Source organism: Fundulus heteroclitus, chromosome 10 (genome assembly GCF_011125445.2).
Source record: "Fundulus heteroclitus isolate FHET01 chromosome 10, MU-UCD_Fhet_4.1, whole genome shotgun sequence".
Classification (NCBI taxonomy): Eukaryota; Metazoa; Chordata; class Actinopteri; order Cyprinodontiformes; family Fundulidae; genus Fundulus; species Fundulus heteroclitus.
In genome coordinates, this window is record NC_046370.1 from 19,343,142 (window position 1) to 19,357,745 (window position 14,604).

The window sequence follows — 14,604 nt, forward strand, 5'->3', positions numbered from 1 at the left end:
CTGCAAATGCTACACATAAACGGTTTCTCCTTTGTGTGAATGCGCATGTGTCTCTTCAGATTCTCTTGCAACGTAAATCCCTTACTGCAAACATCACAAGTAAACGGTTTCTCCCCAGAATGGACTCTCATGTGCTTTTTAAGATGACATTTATGGTTAAATCTGCTTTTACAGACATTACAAGCAAATGGCCTCTCCTCTATGTGAACTCTCGCATGTCGCTCAAGCTGCATTTCGTCCACAAAATGTTTACTACAGTCGCTACAGCTAAACGGTGCAGTGTGAAAGTTCATATGCTTTTTCAGACCTCCAGGGTTTGAAAATTCTTTACCGCAAACACTACATATAAAGGGTTTCTCCCCCGTGTGAACACGCATGTGTCGCTTCAGATCTAAATGTTGTGAAAACCCTTTACTGCAAACAGTACAAACCAATGGTTTTTCTCCTGTGTGAACAAGCATGTGCCTTTTTAGGTTGTGCTGCAGTGAAAATCCTTTGCTACAGAAACTACAGATGAATGATTTCTCTCCCTGTGTGAACACGCATATGGCCCTTTAGATGATCTTGTTTTAAAAACCCTTTACTGCAAACACTACAGACAAAGGGTCTCTGTGACGTGTGGGTCCACATGTGCTTTTTCAGACTCTCTTTTCTTTTAAACGTTGTGCCACAAACATCACAGGGAAATGTTTCTTCTGAATGGACTTGCATGTGACTATTAAGAATATTCTTTGCATGAAACCTTTTACCACAGTCATCACAGGCAAACGGCTTCTCTCCAGTGTGGACTCTCACGTGTGTCTGTAGCGAATGGTCATCTTGAAATCCTTTACCACAGAAATCACAGTTGTGCTCTCTCTTTGCAGTGTGAGTCTTCATGTGAAAATCGACATGAATCCTACATTTGAATCTTTTGTCACAAACACTGCAACCAAATGGCCTTTCTCCTGCATGGACTCCAGCCTGATTCTTATGCTTGGAACTCGGTTTAGATCTTTTACCACTTTTGTGAACCGTCATCTTACTTTGTTGAGGAGAACACTCTGGTTCTGGGGTCCCATCTAGTTCTGGTCCTCTGCAATCCTCTACATGAGTTTCCTTCTGGTCAGCTGAGCTGCTGGTTGGAGCCTCTGTATCTCTGTTGTCTTCAGTTTTGATCTGATGAAGCTCTGATAACTGAGGGTTCACTTCATCTTCACTCTTCACATTAAGCTGCTCTTCCTCCTGACCGATCCACAGTTCCTCCTCTTCCTCCTTTATGTGGGGGGTTTCTGGCTCCTGCTGGCTTGAGATGGAGCTCCATAGACCACAATGTTCCTCTTTAACCACCACAATGTGAAGGTCTGGAAACAGTGAAGCACACATGGACATTAATGATTGGTGTCAAACAATATAAGACAATGACTTATAGTTTGAATAAGTTAAGATTGCTTTTATCAAAGCTTAAGAAATAAAATGCATTATTGCAAGATGTAGTAATAAAAATAAACATATTAGATACTCAGCTAAATTTTATTTAGCGTGGAAAAATTCACATAATTTGGCACCAAAATACAGTAAATGAGACAAACACATGTAACTCCTGGTCAGAGGAAATTGTCCATCGTGTTAGATTTTTCATTGGATACTCGGAAAAACTTATTCAGCTTACATATTGAGCTCTTTCACACCAGAGATTTTTGGACCGCTTTAGTTGGACCAGAGTTAGCTTCTTCTAATAATAAATATTTTAAGTTATTTATTTGGTTATGAAAAACAATTAAATTGTTATCAAATTTTCCTTAAAATAGCTGGATGTAGCAAATTAAGGACTTCATGTAAAAAATAAATAAAATCAACAATATAGTGGTCTTCAATGATCCCTGTGGAAAAACATTAAACTGTGAATAAATTCTAAAATACATTAAAATCTAAATAATAATTTACAGAATAAATGATTAAAAATAAGAAATTGTCACAACAATAAATAATACCAAATGATTTTTAACCAAACAAAACTGTTCAGATTTTAGTACAGCTCTGTAAAGATTCATTAGTTTATTAAAACTTTTCCAAACTATACTTACTAAATTCTTGTCCCTTTCTGTAAGGACTGACATCAATCTGGCAGCAAACCTCCAGTTATAATGCACTGTTAGCTTTATTTCTTCAGTTGTAATTAGGGGTGTAACGGTACGCTAAAATCCCATTTTGGTCCAGGTTAGTTTGAAGGAGGGCGCGGTTCGGTTAATTTTTGGTACAAAAGAAAGCCAAAAAAGGCTTTCAGACTTTTTCTTTTGAAAAGATGCCAAATCAACAATACAATGTTTGCATACAAATAAATAAAAGCGACCCATTTGGGTGATATTTCAAGTAAACAGCACTCTTTACTATAAATAAACTATACTCACAATAATAATAAAGCAGTCAGAACTGCCTCCTTCAGCTGCTCCGCAAGATTGGTGCTAGTGTGCTGCTCATAAACAGTTTGCAAAACGAGACTTGCCATCTCCCAGTGGTGTAACAAAGTGTACAGTTAGAGTTAAATAGCTCTCTGTTGCCCGTGAAGCTGTTATCGGTCCTTGCACCAAGCTGGTTTCTTCCTTGTAGAAGAGACATTCAAATTCGGAGGAAGTCGTTTTTAAGTAAGTTAACCAGGTAGATGGGTTGCCTGCTGCATATCCAATATACCTGAAACAATGCCTGAGACATAGATTTGGGTTTGTACACTTGTCTTTCCCCATCATTAACATTAACAAGAAAGCCATAATGTTCCCAAACAGGAGGCCATAATGACATGGGAGGGTCTTCGAGCTCTAGCTTATTTGTTTCCAGGATGCGACAGTTAGGAACGAGTAAAAAAAATAACCGGAACAGTACGCATGTGGAACAAACCGAAAATGGCTCACCGAAAAGGTTCAATACACCCACATATACCGTTATAAGGTAATTTAAAGTTTATAAAAGGTTTATAAAAAGGTCACAGGTGGTTCAGCGCTCCAGTTAAAGACAAAAGTATTTTCTAAAATTGGAAAGTAATTTTTGCTAACCTTCTGCTCTGACTGAACATGCAGAATGAACATTCACTTGTATTTTAAAATTGCACAATAATAATGGGGTTGGATGGGGGGTTATTTCTATTACTCATAAAATAAGCTTTAGCAATCATGTGAAAAATCTGCAGATTGTCAAAGTGTTACCCGATTACTCGTCAGAATAATCATTACAAAAGTAATAATTTATGACATCCTATATATATATATATATATATATATATATATATATATATATATATATATATATATATATATATATATATATATTCCACTGACCCCAGGCAGAGCGGGGATCCAAATAAATATTAAATAAATTGAGAAGAACTGTCACGTTATTATGTGAGAAGTGTTGTGCTGGTGTTGAGGGGTCTAGACCTGCAGAGATTCACCAATGCTGTGCATTTTAAACCTCTGGTCAAGATTCAGAATAGGTCAGGTGGATGTGTGTGGAATTAAGATTCGAACATAATTGGTTATATGATTTTTGTTCAATAAATCAATCCTTCATACGAGGTTTTGCTGATATGTCATTTAAGATTTGTTGAATAGATTTTTATTTTATCTTATATGTGCCTCAGGACTTATGTCAGACAATGTTAGTAATATTACAACTTAGAAATTCAGATACTAAACCTCTGCTATGGTGGCTTCTATGCTATTTATCATTTACTGATTGTTCACAGATTTCCCCCCCTCCCTACAGTCCAGCAGTCCCTTTATTACTTCCAGCCAGAAAAAAAACAGATGCATCACTTACTGAGATCTTTGCTGTCTTGATTCTGCTCTGGTTCTGATGTGGATGCTGCAGATATTGGGGACAGGAAACTGAGTCCAGGCTCCTCTGCTTCAACCTTCATCATCTCAGACATCCTCTGTACACCTAGGATTCTCCTTCTCACAATCCTGGTTGGAAACCTTCACATTTTCTGGTAGATCAAGGTTTCAGTTATATAACCTGTATCTTCTGCATCTGATCCAAAAAGGTGTATTGACAGAAATGTAATGACTGATACCTTGGCCAGAAGCTCCGTGTCCTCTCTAAAACTCCTCAGTCTCTCGGTCCTCAGATGAACAAGCATTAGATGAGGTCTTCACCACAGAGTCTCACAAACGCGACTGTACGCTCATCTTGTAGCACTAAACCATTAACTTTTAAGAGCTTAAACGTCAAAAACACCAACTCCCTGCTGTTAGCCACATTAGCTCCACCGTGGCTAACAGTCCGTTTACTTTGCTAATGACTAATTACCTGATGGACAAGAATTTCCGGGGAGAAATAATCCGTGGTACAAAAACATATAGAACCCATATCATCAGAAAACGTTGGAGAACAGTCTATGACATAAATTACGTATTTATTTTTAAAAGATTTCTACTGAGATTTAGCTAATCAAGCTAACATCGCAACATCCGGCTACTTCCTCCTTACTATCCAATGAATGATAAGTAAAGAACGGCTATAAGATCCTACTTCCTATTTTAAATGTTAGCATTTCAAAAGAAAGGAAAATTTATCTAAATTAACTATTTCAACAGATTTTTTTTTAAATATATGTATTTGTAATGTAAGAATAGTTTTTTTGCTTTTATTTTATTTTGTGTTTAACTTGCAGAGCTTTCTGCGTTACATTGACTTACAGTCTGCTGAATACAGCTTCTGTGTATATATCCTTTTACTTCTTATTTTACTCTATTCTTATTTTTTGTCTGCACCATCAATACCAAGTCAAATTCTTTGTAAGTGCAAACCTACTTGGCGAATAAACTTGATTCTGATTTAATACATATAAAAATGTAATCTTAATCTACTCTGTAGTCAAAATAGGTCCAGTTTATAACACTTCAAATAAAGTGAAATTCAGTCCAAATAAACTTTTAGATATATTTACTGTAGAGGTTTTAACATATTGGTCTCAAATTTAAAAATTGTCCTTTTATTACAAAACATATATTTGTACAACAAATATTCACCAGTATGAAGCTTTGGTTGACTTCTGTTAACATTTCTCCAACAAAACTCTATTTATATAGCACCCTTCAAGAAACAAAAATCACAAAGTTCTTCAACAAACAAACAAACAAACAAACACACAAGATAAAATTACACAAAATTAGATTTTAAAAGATATCCTGTTAGTCTGCTGAGTTCCAGTCTTGAAGCCACAGAAGAGAAGGCAAGACAAGGCAAATTGATTTGTGTAACACATTTCAGTACAAGGACAATGCTAAAATGCTTTACATGTTTAAAACATAGGAAAATAAAAACAGAATAAAAAAAGTGAACTAAAACTGTTGGGATAAAATGTAAGGAAATTGAAACAGAATAAAACGTAAAAAGCTCGTTCATTTTAAATTTTTGTATAGGGAACAATCAGCAGGTCTTGATTACAGGACCCAAATTGGGGTTCATAAATGTAGACTGTATACTATCTATGCAGTGCTCTCCAAGTGAAAAACTAGGTGATTGAAATGCACTCTATTATTGACAATAACATCATCAATGAAAATAAAAAAAAAACTGAAAAAAGTTGTAGCACCATAGCTAGTAACTTTAAACAAATGAGTTAAAGACAAAGTAGAGCCTGTAGAGATGAGAAAAGCACACATGAAAAAAAAATATTTTAAACATTAAAAAATAACCACAGATCTCAGAATAATTAAATAATTTAGACACTTGAGTAATGAATGAATTTATTTGAACACACAAAAATCAATAAAATCACCAGCAGTATAAGAATAGTCAAAAACAAGTAATTTTATTGTGAATTTAACCAACTAATCATTCAAATTTAAAGAGGGTGATTTTGTAAGGGTTTATAAAACAGAGGTTTACAATTCTAAAAAAAACTGTTTAACTTTTTAAAAAGATATCAGTTAATTTTAGCTATTTATCTACAATGTATCACTTTTAGGTAACTGAATAGTACCTTAAAAAAGTTTTTAAAAAAACCTTGGAAAGGTGGAACCTCTTTATCGACCACATTTGATTTATTTTTACATCTGTGGAAAAGTGGATAGCACAGTTGCCCTTCATATACAAGGTTTTGGTTTCAAATCCCAGCCCGGCTCTTCTTGCATTGAGTTGTTCAATGTTCTCCCACGTCTCCCTCTGGGTAGATGAGGTCCAGTTCCACAGTTTAAAAATATGACTTCTCCAATTCAACCTTTTTCACTATGTTAAGACAAGCGGAGGCCCAACCAATCACCTGGACTGATGGCCAGGGGAATGTGCTTTTTCCCCTCCTCCTAAGCTTGCATATCTCAAACACCTAATACCAGTGTGAGACATCTGATCTGGAGAAATAATAAAATTACTATGCAGGTCCTATGTGTAGTAGAGATGGACAAGAGACCGAGTAATGCTCAGGGTAACGCTTTGTGGCATCGTATCATCAAAAAGGAGGTGAATTTAGGAAAACAGGACAGTATGAGTATGTTTATTCCTGTTAATCTAAAGTTATATGTAGATGTTCTGTATACCTTCAGGATTTTTGGTTTTGATAAGCTCCTCCTAATGAATGTTCCTCAGGAAAGCCCAACTTATGATCAAATGGGAAAACTCATGATTATATGAGTCAGTTTCCTCTAAAGTCAGACCTTTATCATGTTTTTAGATATTTGAATCAAGCAAATACAACATATGAAAACAGCACAAAATATTCTTATTCTAACGGCACCTTGTATAGGGTGAGTTCTTTATTGCATTTCATTATTTGTACTTTGTATTTAATATATTTATTCATTCTACTTTATTTCTTTATTCTTTTTAATCCCTCATAAAATCTGTTGTCTTTGTTAATTTTCACCGATACATAAAGCATGGACGGACAGATAAATACTTTTTTTTTATCCTAAGAGAAATTATGGAACAAAATTAAAAATCTAACTAAATAGCATGCACAGCCACTGCTCTCGCGACAGTTCAACCCAGACATGCAGAAACTTGACACAGCAACCTCTTCATCAAAACGGTGAAGAATATGATCAAAGGTTATGAACAATGACATGAGAAGTCCAGTGCCATCTAAAATGGTCTAATGCCAACAGCATATTAAACATTACATAAATATCAGTGGTTACACCAGCTCTTGTTGACATTGAGAAAAATGGCTAAAGCTTTAGTCTTTACCACTGTCTCCCAATTGGCTCACACTGTGGAAAAACTGGCCAGATCAAGATCGTCCACCTCTGAATTTTTGTAATTTGCCACGAAACGCGTGTGCAAGTTTGAATCAAAATTTGGGAACAACTGAGTATGTTCGCCTGTATCAACCACTATAAAATCAATCTATAAGGGATCGCAGTGAAAACCAAATGTTACAGAAGTTTCAGGCAGCGCAACTTTGGTAAATGTTTTGTTGCTGTTTATTCTGTGACTGAAAACAGCATACATATAATGGCATACTTTCAGGGGTGAGTTTATTGGCCAAGTTGGTGGGTACCAACAAGGACTTTGACTTCTGTTTCTATCATGCGCACCATGAATCAAGTGTAAAACATCAACCTACAGTATGTAAAGCCATCAGGTTGTATTTAGTAAAGCAAAGTGTATTTTTTTTCTAAGTTTCATTAAAAAGATCATCCCTATGGGACAAAAAAGTTTTCCATTACACCTCCCTTTCAAGAACAAAAAAAGTTCAGGCCACCACAGTGCCCTGCCATTATGGGTGTGCAATATCAAACGTTTCTTCTCTTGTTTACCACATTACAAGTAATTATGTTAAGTGCTAACCCCCATGTTTTCAAAGATAACTGCATAAATGTCCATGTGAAGTATAAACATCCAGAGCATTATTTCTCTTCAGTGTGAACACGCATGTGTTTCTGTCGACTAATGTTTTGGGAAAATCTTTTATTACAAACACCACAGATATAAGGTTTCTCTCCTGTATGAACATGTGTATGTCTCTTTAGATCACCGTTTGTTGCAAACCGTTTACTACAAACACTACAAATAAATGGTTTCTCTCCAGTATGGACAAGCATGTGTCGCTTGACATGACTTTGTTTTGAAAATCTTTTATCACAAACACTACAAGTAAATGGCCTCTCTTTAGTGTGAATAACCAAATGAATTTTAAGGTTACTCTGCTGTGAAAATTCTTTCCCACACACACCACAAGTAAATGGCCTTGTGTGAACACGCATGTGATTCTTTCGACTAATGTTTTGGGAAAATCTTTTATTGCAAACACTACAGGTATAAGGTTTCTCTCCTGTGTGAACATGTGTATGTCTCTTTAGATCACCATTTGTAGCAAACTGTTTACTACAAACACTACAAATAAATTGTTTCACTCCTGTATGGACGTTCATGTGACGCTTGACATGACTTTGTTTTGAAAATCCTTTACCACAAACACTACAAGTAAATGGTTTCTCTCCAGAGTGAACAACCGAATGAATTTTAAGGCTACTCTGTTTTGAAAATCCTTTACCACAAACACTACAAGTAAACAACTTCTCTCCAGTATGAACAAACAAATGAACTTTAAGGTTACTCTGCAGTGAAAATCCTTTACCACAGACACCACAGGTAAATGGCTTCTCCTCAGAGTGAACAAACATGTGACTTTTCAGATGATTTGCTTGTGAAAATTCTTTGCAACAAATATTACAATTAAAAGGTTTCTCTCCAGTGTGAACATGCATGTGTTTCTTTAGGCTACCATGCCGTGAAAACCCTTTACTGCAGACACAACAAAAAAAGGGTTTCTCTCCTGTGTGACTATACATGTGACTTTTTAGAGCTGATTGTTGTAAAAACCCTTTTTGACAAACACTACAAACAAATGGTCTCTCTGTAGTATGCAGCAACAAGTGGTTTCTGAGAGTTTGTATCTCCTTAAATGCTCTGCCACAAATGTCACAACTAAAGGGTTTCTCTACTGAATGAACCCTCATGTGACTTTTAAGATTATGCTTTGTATAAAACTTTTTACAACAAACATCACAAGCAAATGGTCTGTTTCCAGTATGTAGTCTCATATGCATCTGAAGACGACTCTGTACTTTAAATCCTTTACCACAAAGATCACAAATATGTTCTTTCTTGGCTGCGTGAGTTATCATATGCAATTTAACAGAATGCTGACGTTTGAACATTTTCCCACAAACATTGCAACTAAATGGCTTCTCTATTGTGTTTGTTTCATTCTGAGTATCAAGTGTGGAAGAAAGTTTTGAACGTTTATCTTTTTTGTGAACTGTCACCTTACTTTTTTGAAAAGAATATAATGGATCTTCGTTCATGACTAGATGTGGTTTTCCACCGTCCTCTCCATCAGGTTCTGTTCCATTCTGTTCAGCTGTGTGGCTGGTTGGAAGTACGCCACTATCGTCTTCGGCTTTGATTTGACGAAGCTCTGATATCAGAGGTTTTTCTTCTTCACTCTGAACCATAAACTGGTCTTCCTCCTTACTGATCCACAGCTCCTCCTCTTCCTTCTTTATGCGGGGGAGCTCTGGATCACCCTGGTCTAAACTGCATCTCCATCCATGAGGATCTTTTATTATCAACATTTGGTGGACTGGCAACACTGAAACACATAAGGACATTCATGACTGCATACAAAGTTACATTTTTTTGAAGTAGTCTTCATCTGATGCATTGTAGCCGTAATACATCACAACTTCAGACACTCTGCTAAACTACACAATAAAAGGAAACAAGTGGAAATTAAAGTTTTTTTCACCAGCCACTCAAGAATATAAGCCCCTATTTGTTTTAAATATCCTTTTCAATAAAATTTTATTTATATAGCGGCAATTCACAACATATGTCATCTCATGGCCCTTTACAAAGTCAAATTCAATCAAACCATACAGATTGGTCAAACAGTTTCCTATCAAAGGAAACTCGGCAGATCGCATTGAGTCTTGACAAGCAGCATTCACTCTTCATGAAAGAGCGTAGAGCCACAGGGAGAGTCGTCTGCATTGTTGATGGCTTGGCAGAAATCCCTCATACTGAGCATACTTGAAGCAACAGTGGAGATGAAAACTCCCCTTTAACAGGAAGGAAAACCTCCAGCAGAACCAGCCTTAGTGTGAACGGTCATCTGCCTCGACCAACTGGGGTTACAAAAGGCAGAGCAGAGACACAAAAAGCACAGAAGCACATTTGATCCAGGAATCCTGTCTATTATTATATGGTAATGCCAGATGATCTGCCTCCCCAGGATGGTATCACAGCTAACAGCATGCTAGACCAGGTGTACCTACTATGAAGATAAAAAAGACAGAACAAAAAGTTAGAATAAGTACAAACAATACTTTTGTATTGTTTATTGTTATTGTACAAACAATAACAACAAACAATGCAAATTGGATAACAACAGGAGAACTCACCAGAGTTAGAAAAACAGACCATGATATCCTCCAGCAGCCTAAGCCTATAGCAGCATAACTACAGAGATTGCGCTGGATAACCTAAGCTACTCTAACTATAAGCTTTGTCAAAAAAGGACGTTTTAAGCCTAGTCTTAAAAGTAGACAGGTTGTCTGCCTCACAGCCCAAAACTGGGAATTAATTCCAAAGGAGAGGAGTCTGATAACTAAAGGATCTGCCTCCCATTCTACTCTTATACACTCTAGGATCCACCAGTAGACCTGCAGTCTGAGAGCAAAGTGCTCTGTTAGGAACATACGGGGTAATCAAATCTATGATATATGATGGAGCTTGATTATTAAGGGCTTTATATGTTAGAAGGGGAATTTTAAATTCTGTTCTTGAGTTAACAGGAAGCCAATGAAACTAAAATAGGAGAAATATAATCTCTCTTGTTAATTTTCATTAGAACTCTTTGTGGATTTCCTGATAGTAAAGAATTACAGTAGTCCAGCCTTGAAGTAACAAATGCATGAACTAGTTTTTCAGCATCACTCCTGGGCAAAATATTTCTAATTTTGGCAATATTCCAGAGCTGAACAAATAAAACCATAGAAACCTGTTTAATATGGGATTTAAATGCATCTTGGTAAAAAAAAATAACACCAAGGTTTTTTACTTTATTACCAGAGGCCAATTTAATGCCATCCATATTAAGTGATTAAGACGTTTATTTTTTGAGGACTCTGGTACAAAAATGACAGCTTCTGTCTTGTCAGAATTTAAAAGCAGGAAATTTAAAGTCATCTAGGTTTTTATGTCATCAAGACATGTCTGTAGCCGAAGTAATTGATTGGATTCATCAGTATTTATTAATAAATACAGCTGTGTGTCATTAGCATTTCAGTTGAAATTAATTCCATGCAGTCTGATAATTTTACCAATCAAAAGTATCAATAACTGAGCCCTGTGGTACTCCACAAGTGACCATAAAGTTTGAAAAAATTTATTAACATGAACAAACTGGAATCTTTCAGACATAAACATAAAATGCTATTCCCTTAATCCCTACAGCATGTTCAAGTCTTTCGAGGAGAATATTGTGATCAACTGTATCAAATGCAGCACTGAGATCTAACAGGACAAGTACAGACACAAGTCCATTATCTGAGGCCATGAGAATATCATTAGTGACCTTCACCAGAGCTGTTTCAGTGCTATGATGAGCTCTGAAGCCTGACTGAAACTCTTCAAATAAGTCATTACTTTGTAAATGATTGCATAGTTGATTAGCAACTACTTTCTCAACAATTTTACATAAGAAAAGATTAGACATAGGTCTGTTTTTTTCATTGAGTCATCTTGATCAAGAGAGGGCTTCTTAAGTAAATGTTTAATACCAGCTACTTTAAAAGCCTGTGGCACATATGCATATACAAAGCAGTCAAAATACCAGGTTTTAAAGATTCCTCCAATGCTGCCTCTCTTACTAAGGATGAGGTAATCATCTTTGAGAGGAAGCCAATGATTTTATTTTTTAATAGAATCAATTTCTTTATGAAGAATCCCATGAAGTCATTACTACTGAGAGCTGAGGGAATGGATGGATCAATAGAGCTCTGACTTTGTGTAAGTTTAACAACTGTACAAAAGATAAACCTAAGATTATTTTCATTCTTCTCAAGAAATATGCTGCTCTAACTCTGTAAAGTGTCTTTTTATACAACAGTAGACTACTTTTCCTGATTAGGTAGGATTCCTCATGGTGTGTAGAGTACCATTTTCTCTCCAATTTCCTAACATTGTGCTTCAAAGAACACAGCTGTAAATTAAACCAGGGAGCCAGCTTCCTATGAATAATTACCTTCTTTTCAAGGAGGGTACGTTGTCTAATGTGACACACAATGAGGAAGTGACACCATCATCAAGAGCATCAATTTGTGAATGGGAAGAAATAACATTGCTGCCATCAGCTGGGTGTTTCTGTGATATTAAGGGACTTAAAAGGGGGACAGACTCTTTAAAGTTTGATACAGCATTATCTGATAAAGAGCTACTATAATGAAACCTTCTTTTGGGGGTGGAGAACTCAGTAAAATTGAACTCAAATGTCATAAAAAAATGGCCAGATAGGAGGTCAGATTGTGAGGAAATACTGTTAATTTTTCCTAATCAATGCCATATGTCAGCACAAAGTCCAAAGTATGAAGGCAGGAATGTGTCAGTTTATGAACATTTTGAACAAAACCAATTAAATCTAAGATAGTTTTAAAGGCTACATAAAGATTATCACATTCAGCGTCAACATGAATGTTAAAATCCCCCACTATGATAACCTTGTCAGTGATTAACACAAAATCAGATAAGAAGTCTGAGAACTAAAGATCCAAAGACTGAGTGAGGACCTGGTGGATGATACAAAACAACAAACAAAAGTGGTTTTCTGGCTTTGCCGTTTGGATGGGGAAAACTAAGGGTTGAGTGTTCAAAAGAATTGTAGTTATTAATTGGCCAGGGGCTAATTAATACATCAGACTGAAAGGTGATTGCTACTCTTCCTTCTCATCCTGTAGATCTTGGAATGTGGACATTTAAATGATTAGAGGGAGTTGACTCATTTATGCTTTCATTATTTGTCTTTGTTGCAGAAGACAATCAAGACATTTAGTTTATTTCCTAATTCTGTAAAGAGTTAGTTTAACAACGCAGGTTGATGATTCAACTTGAAAACTATTTTGTACTCAGCTCCAGTTGTACAATTGGTGACATGTTAAAGTAAATGAATAGAGATAAATTTCCATCTGTGCATCTACACCATTATTATAAAAATAATAACAAGAGGATAAAAAAATAATGTGAATTTCCAATGGAGGATTTTACACAAATGAAAAACAAATGTTCCTATGTAGCTAACTTCTGGGTGACCTAATGTCTTTTGTAAAATCTGGCAGTAGAAGCATTTCCCTCCAATCTGAGAGGCTTTTACTTGAAAAATATAGCTCCGCAAAGTGTTCCTGCTGTGAACAATTCAGCATTATATGGTTTAGACAAAAAAAATGCTGATGACCGCAAGTTATGAGGAATGCTACCAAGAGACTTAAACAAGTGGTACTATAGATGGTCGTTTTCAGAGCCTAACTTGTATAAATCTCTTTATGTTTCTGTTTAACACATTTCATTTGATTGATTTTCACACGCTTCCCATTCATAAAAAATATTTTCTGTTGTTTTCACCTCAAATTATGTGACAAGCCATGACAGCAGTCATACAGGTGACCGAGTGCATAATCCCAGCAGAGGACTCAATGTAGTGCATAACTGAAACAGGTACTACTGGGCTTGCAAGCACACCTATCTCTCCATGCTGTATTTCATAATGAACCTGGGACCTTTTTCAAAGTTCAGTCATAGTGTAGCTTGCTGGTTCAACAGTCTTGTAATACAAAGTTATTTATTTTTTTTTTTTTGCTTTGCAAGATTGACAAGATGGGGTAAAGTTGTCTGATTTGTTTTCCACCATGTTGCTCAGGTAATAATAACTATGCAGACGACACACAGCTCTACATCACCCCAGTTCTAAAGTCCTTACACTGGCTCCCTGTATCTCAGAGAATACTTTTTCAATCCTTTGCAAACCTTATCTGTCGTGATTCTAGTGATACAGTTAAAGTGCCATGTTTGAACTGCTGATCTGTCCTTTACTCTGCCTCTGCAGCAATAACTGCAGGGATATTGGTTGACTATTTTTACTTCCACAGTCCAGCATCCTTTTCACAACTCCCAGACCTAGTTAAATTGCTCCATACTTAAAAAAAAAAAAAAAGTGTCACTTACTGAGATCTTTGTTGTCTTGTTTCTGCTCCATTTCTGATGAGGATGCTGCAAGTATGGGTAGGACCAAACTGAGTCCTCCAGGCTCCTCAGCTTCAACCTTCATCCCAGACATCCTCTGTACACCCGGGATTCTCCTTTTCACAGTCCTGGTCTGGGACCCTCACCTGTTCTGGTAGATCAAGGTTTCAGCTTTATAACCTTTATCTGGAGTCAGAAACAAATCATCTGATCCTAAAAAAAAGAGGCGAATTGACAGAAAACGTAACGTTTAATACCTTGGTCAGGGGCTCCGTGTCCTGTCTATAAGTGTCCCCGGTCTCTCGGTCCTCAGCTGGACAACAGTCTAAAAAGTGTGGTCGTTGCCGCAGAGTCTTATTTACTCTGAGTGCACGTTCACGTTGTAGC

General features: G+C 36.4%; 2 protein-coding genes across 2 annotated transcripts; both read right to left on the bottom strand.

Annotated features, from left to right (window-relative positions):
* Positions 1 to 26: 26 nt before the first annotated feature.
* LOC105939485 (oocyte zinc finger protein XlCOF20) lies at positions 27 to 4,482 on the bottom strand. Its single transcript, XM_012881685.3, has 3 exons — positions 4,049 to 4,482; positions 3,793 to 3,961; positions 27 to 1,343 (listed from the first exon to the last, which is right to left on the bottom strand). Exons 2-3 carry the CDS (start codon positions 3,902 to 3,904, stop codon positions 508 to 510), a joined length of 948 nt encoding a protein of 315 aa, XP_012737139.2. The 5' UTR covers positions 3,905 to 3,961; positions 4,049 to 4,482; the 3' UTR covers positions 27 to 507.
* A 2,900-nt stretch (positions 4,483 to 7,382) lies between these two features.
* Positions 7,383 to 14,380, bottom strand: LOC110366397 (gastrula zinc finger protein XlCGF57.1). Its single transcript, XM_036142198.1, has 2 exons — positions 14,200 to 14,380; positions 7,383 to 9,574 (listed from the first exon to the last, which is right to left on the bottom strand). Exons 1-2 carry the CDS (start codon positions 14,309 to 14,311, stop codon positions 7,827 to 7,829), a joined length of 1,860 nt encoding a protein of 619 aa, XP_035998091.1. The 5' UTR covers positions 14,312 to 14,380; the 3' UTR covers positions 7,383 to 7,826.
* Positions 14,381 to 14,604: the final 224 nt, after the last annotated feature.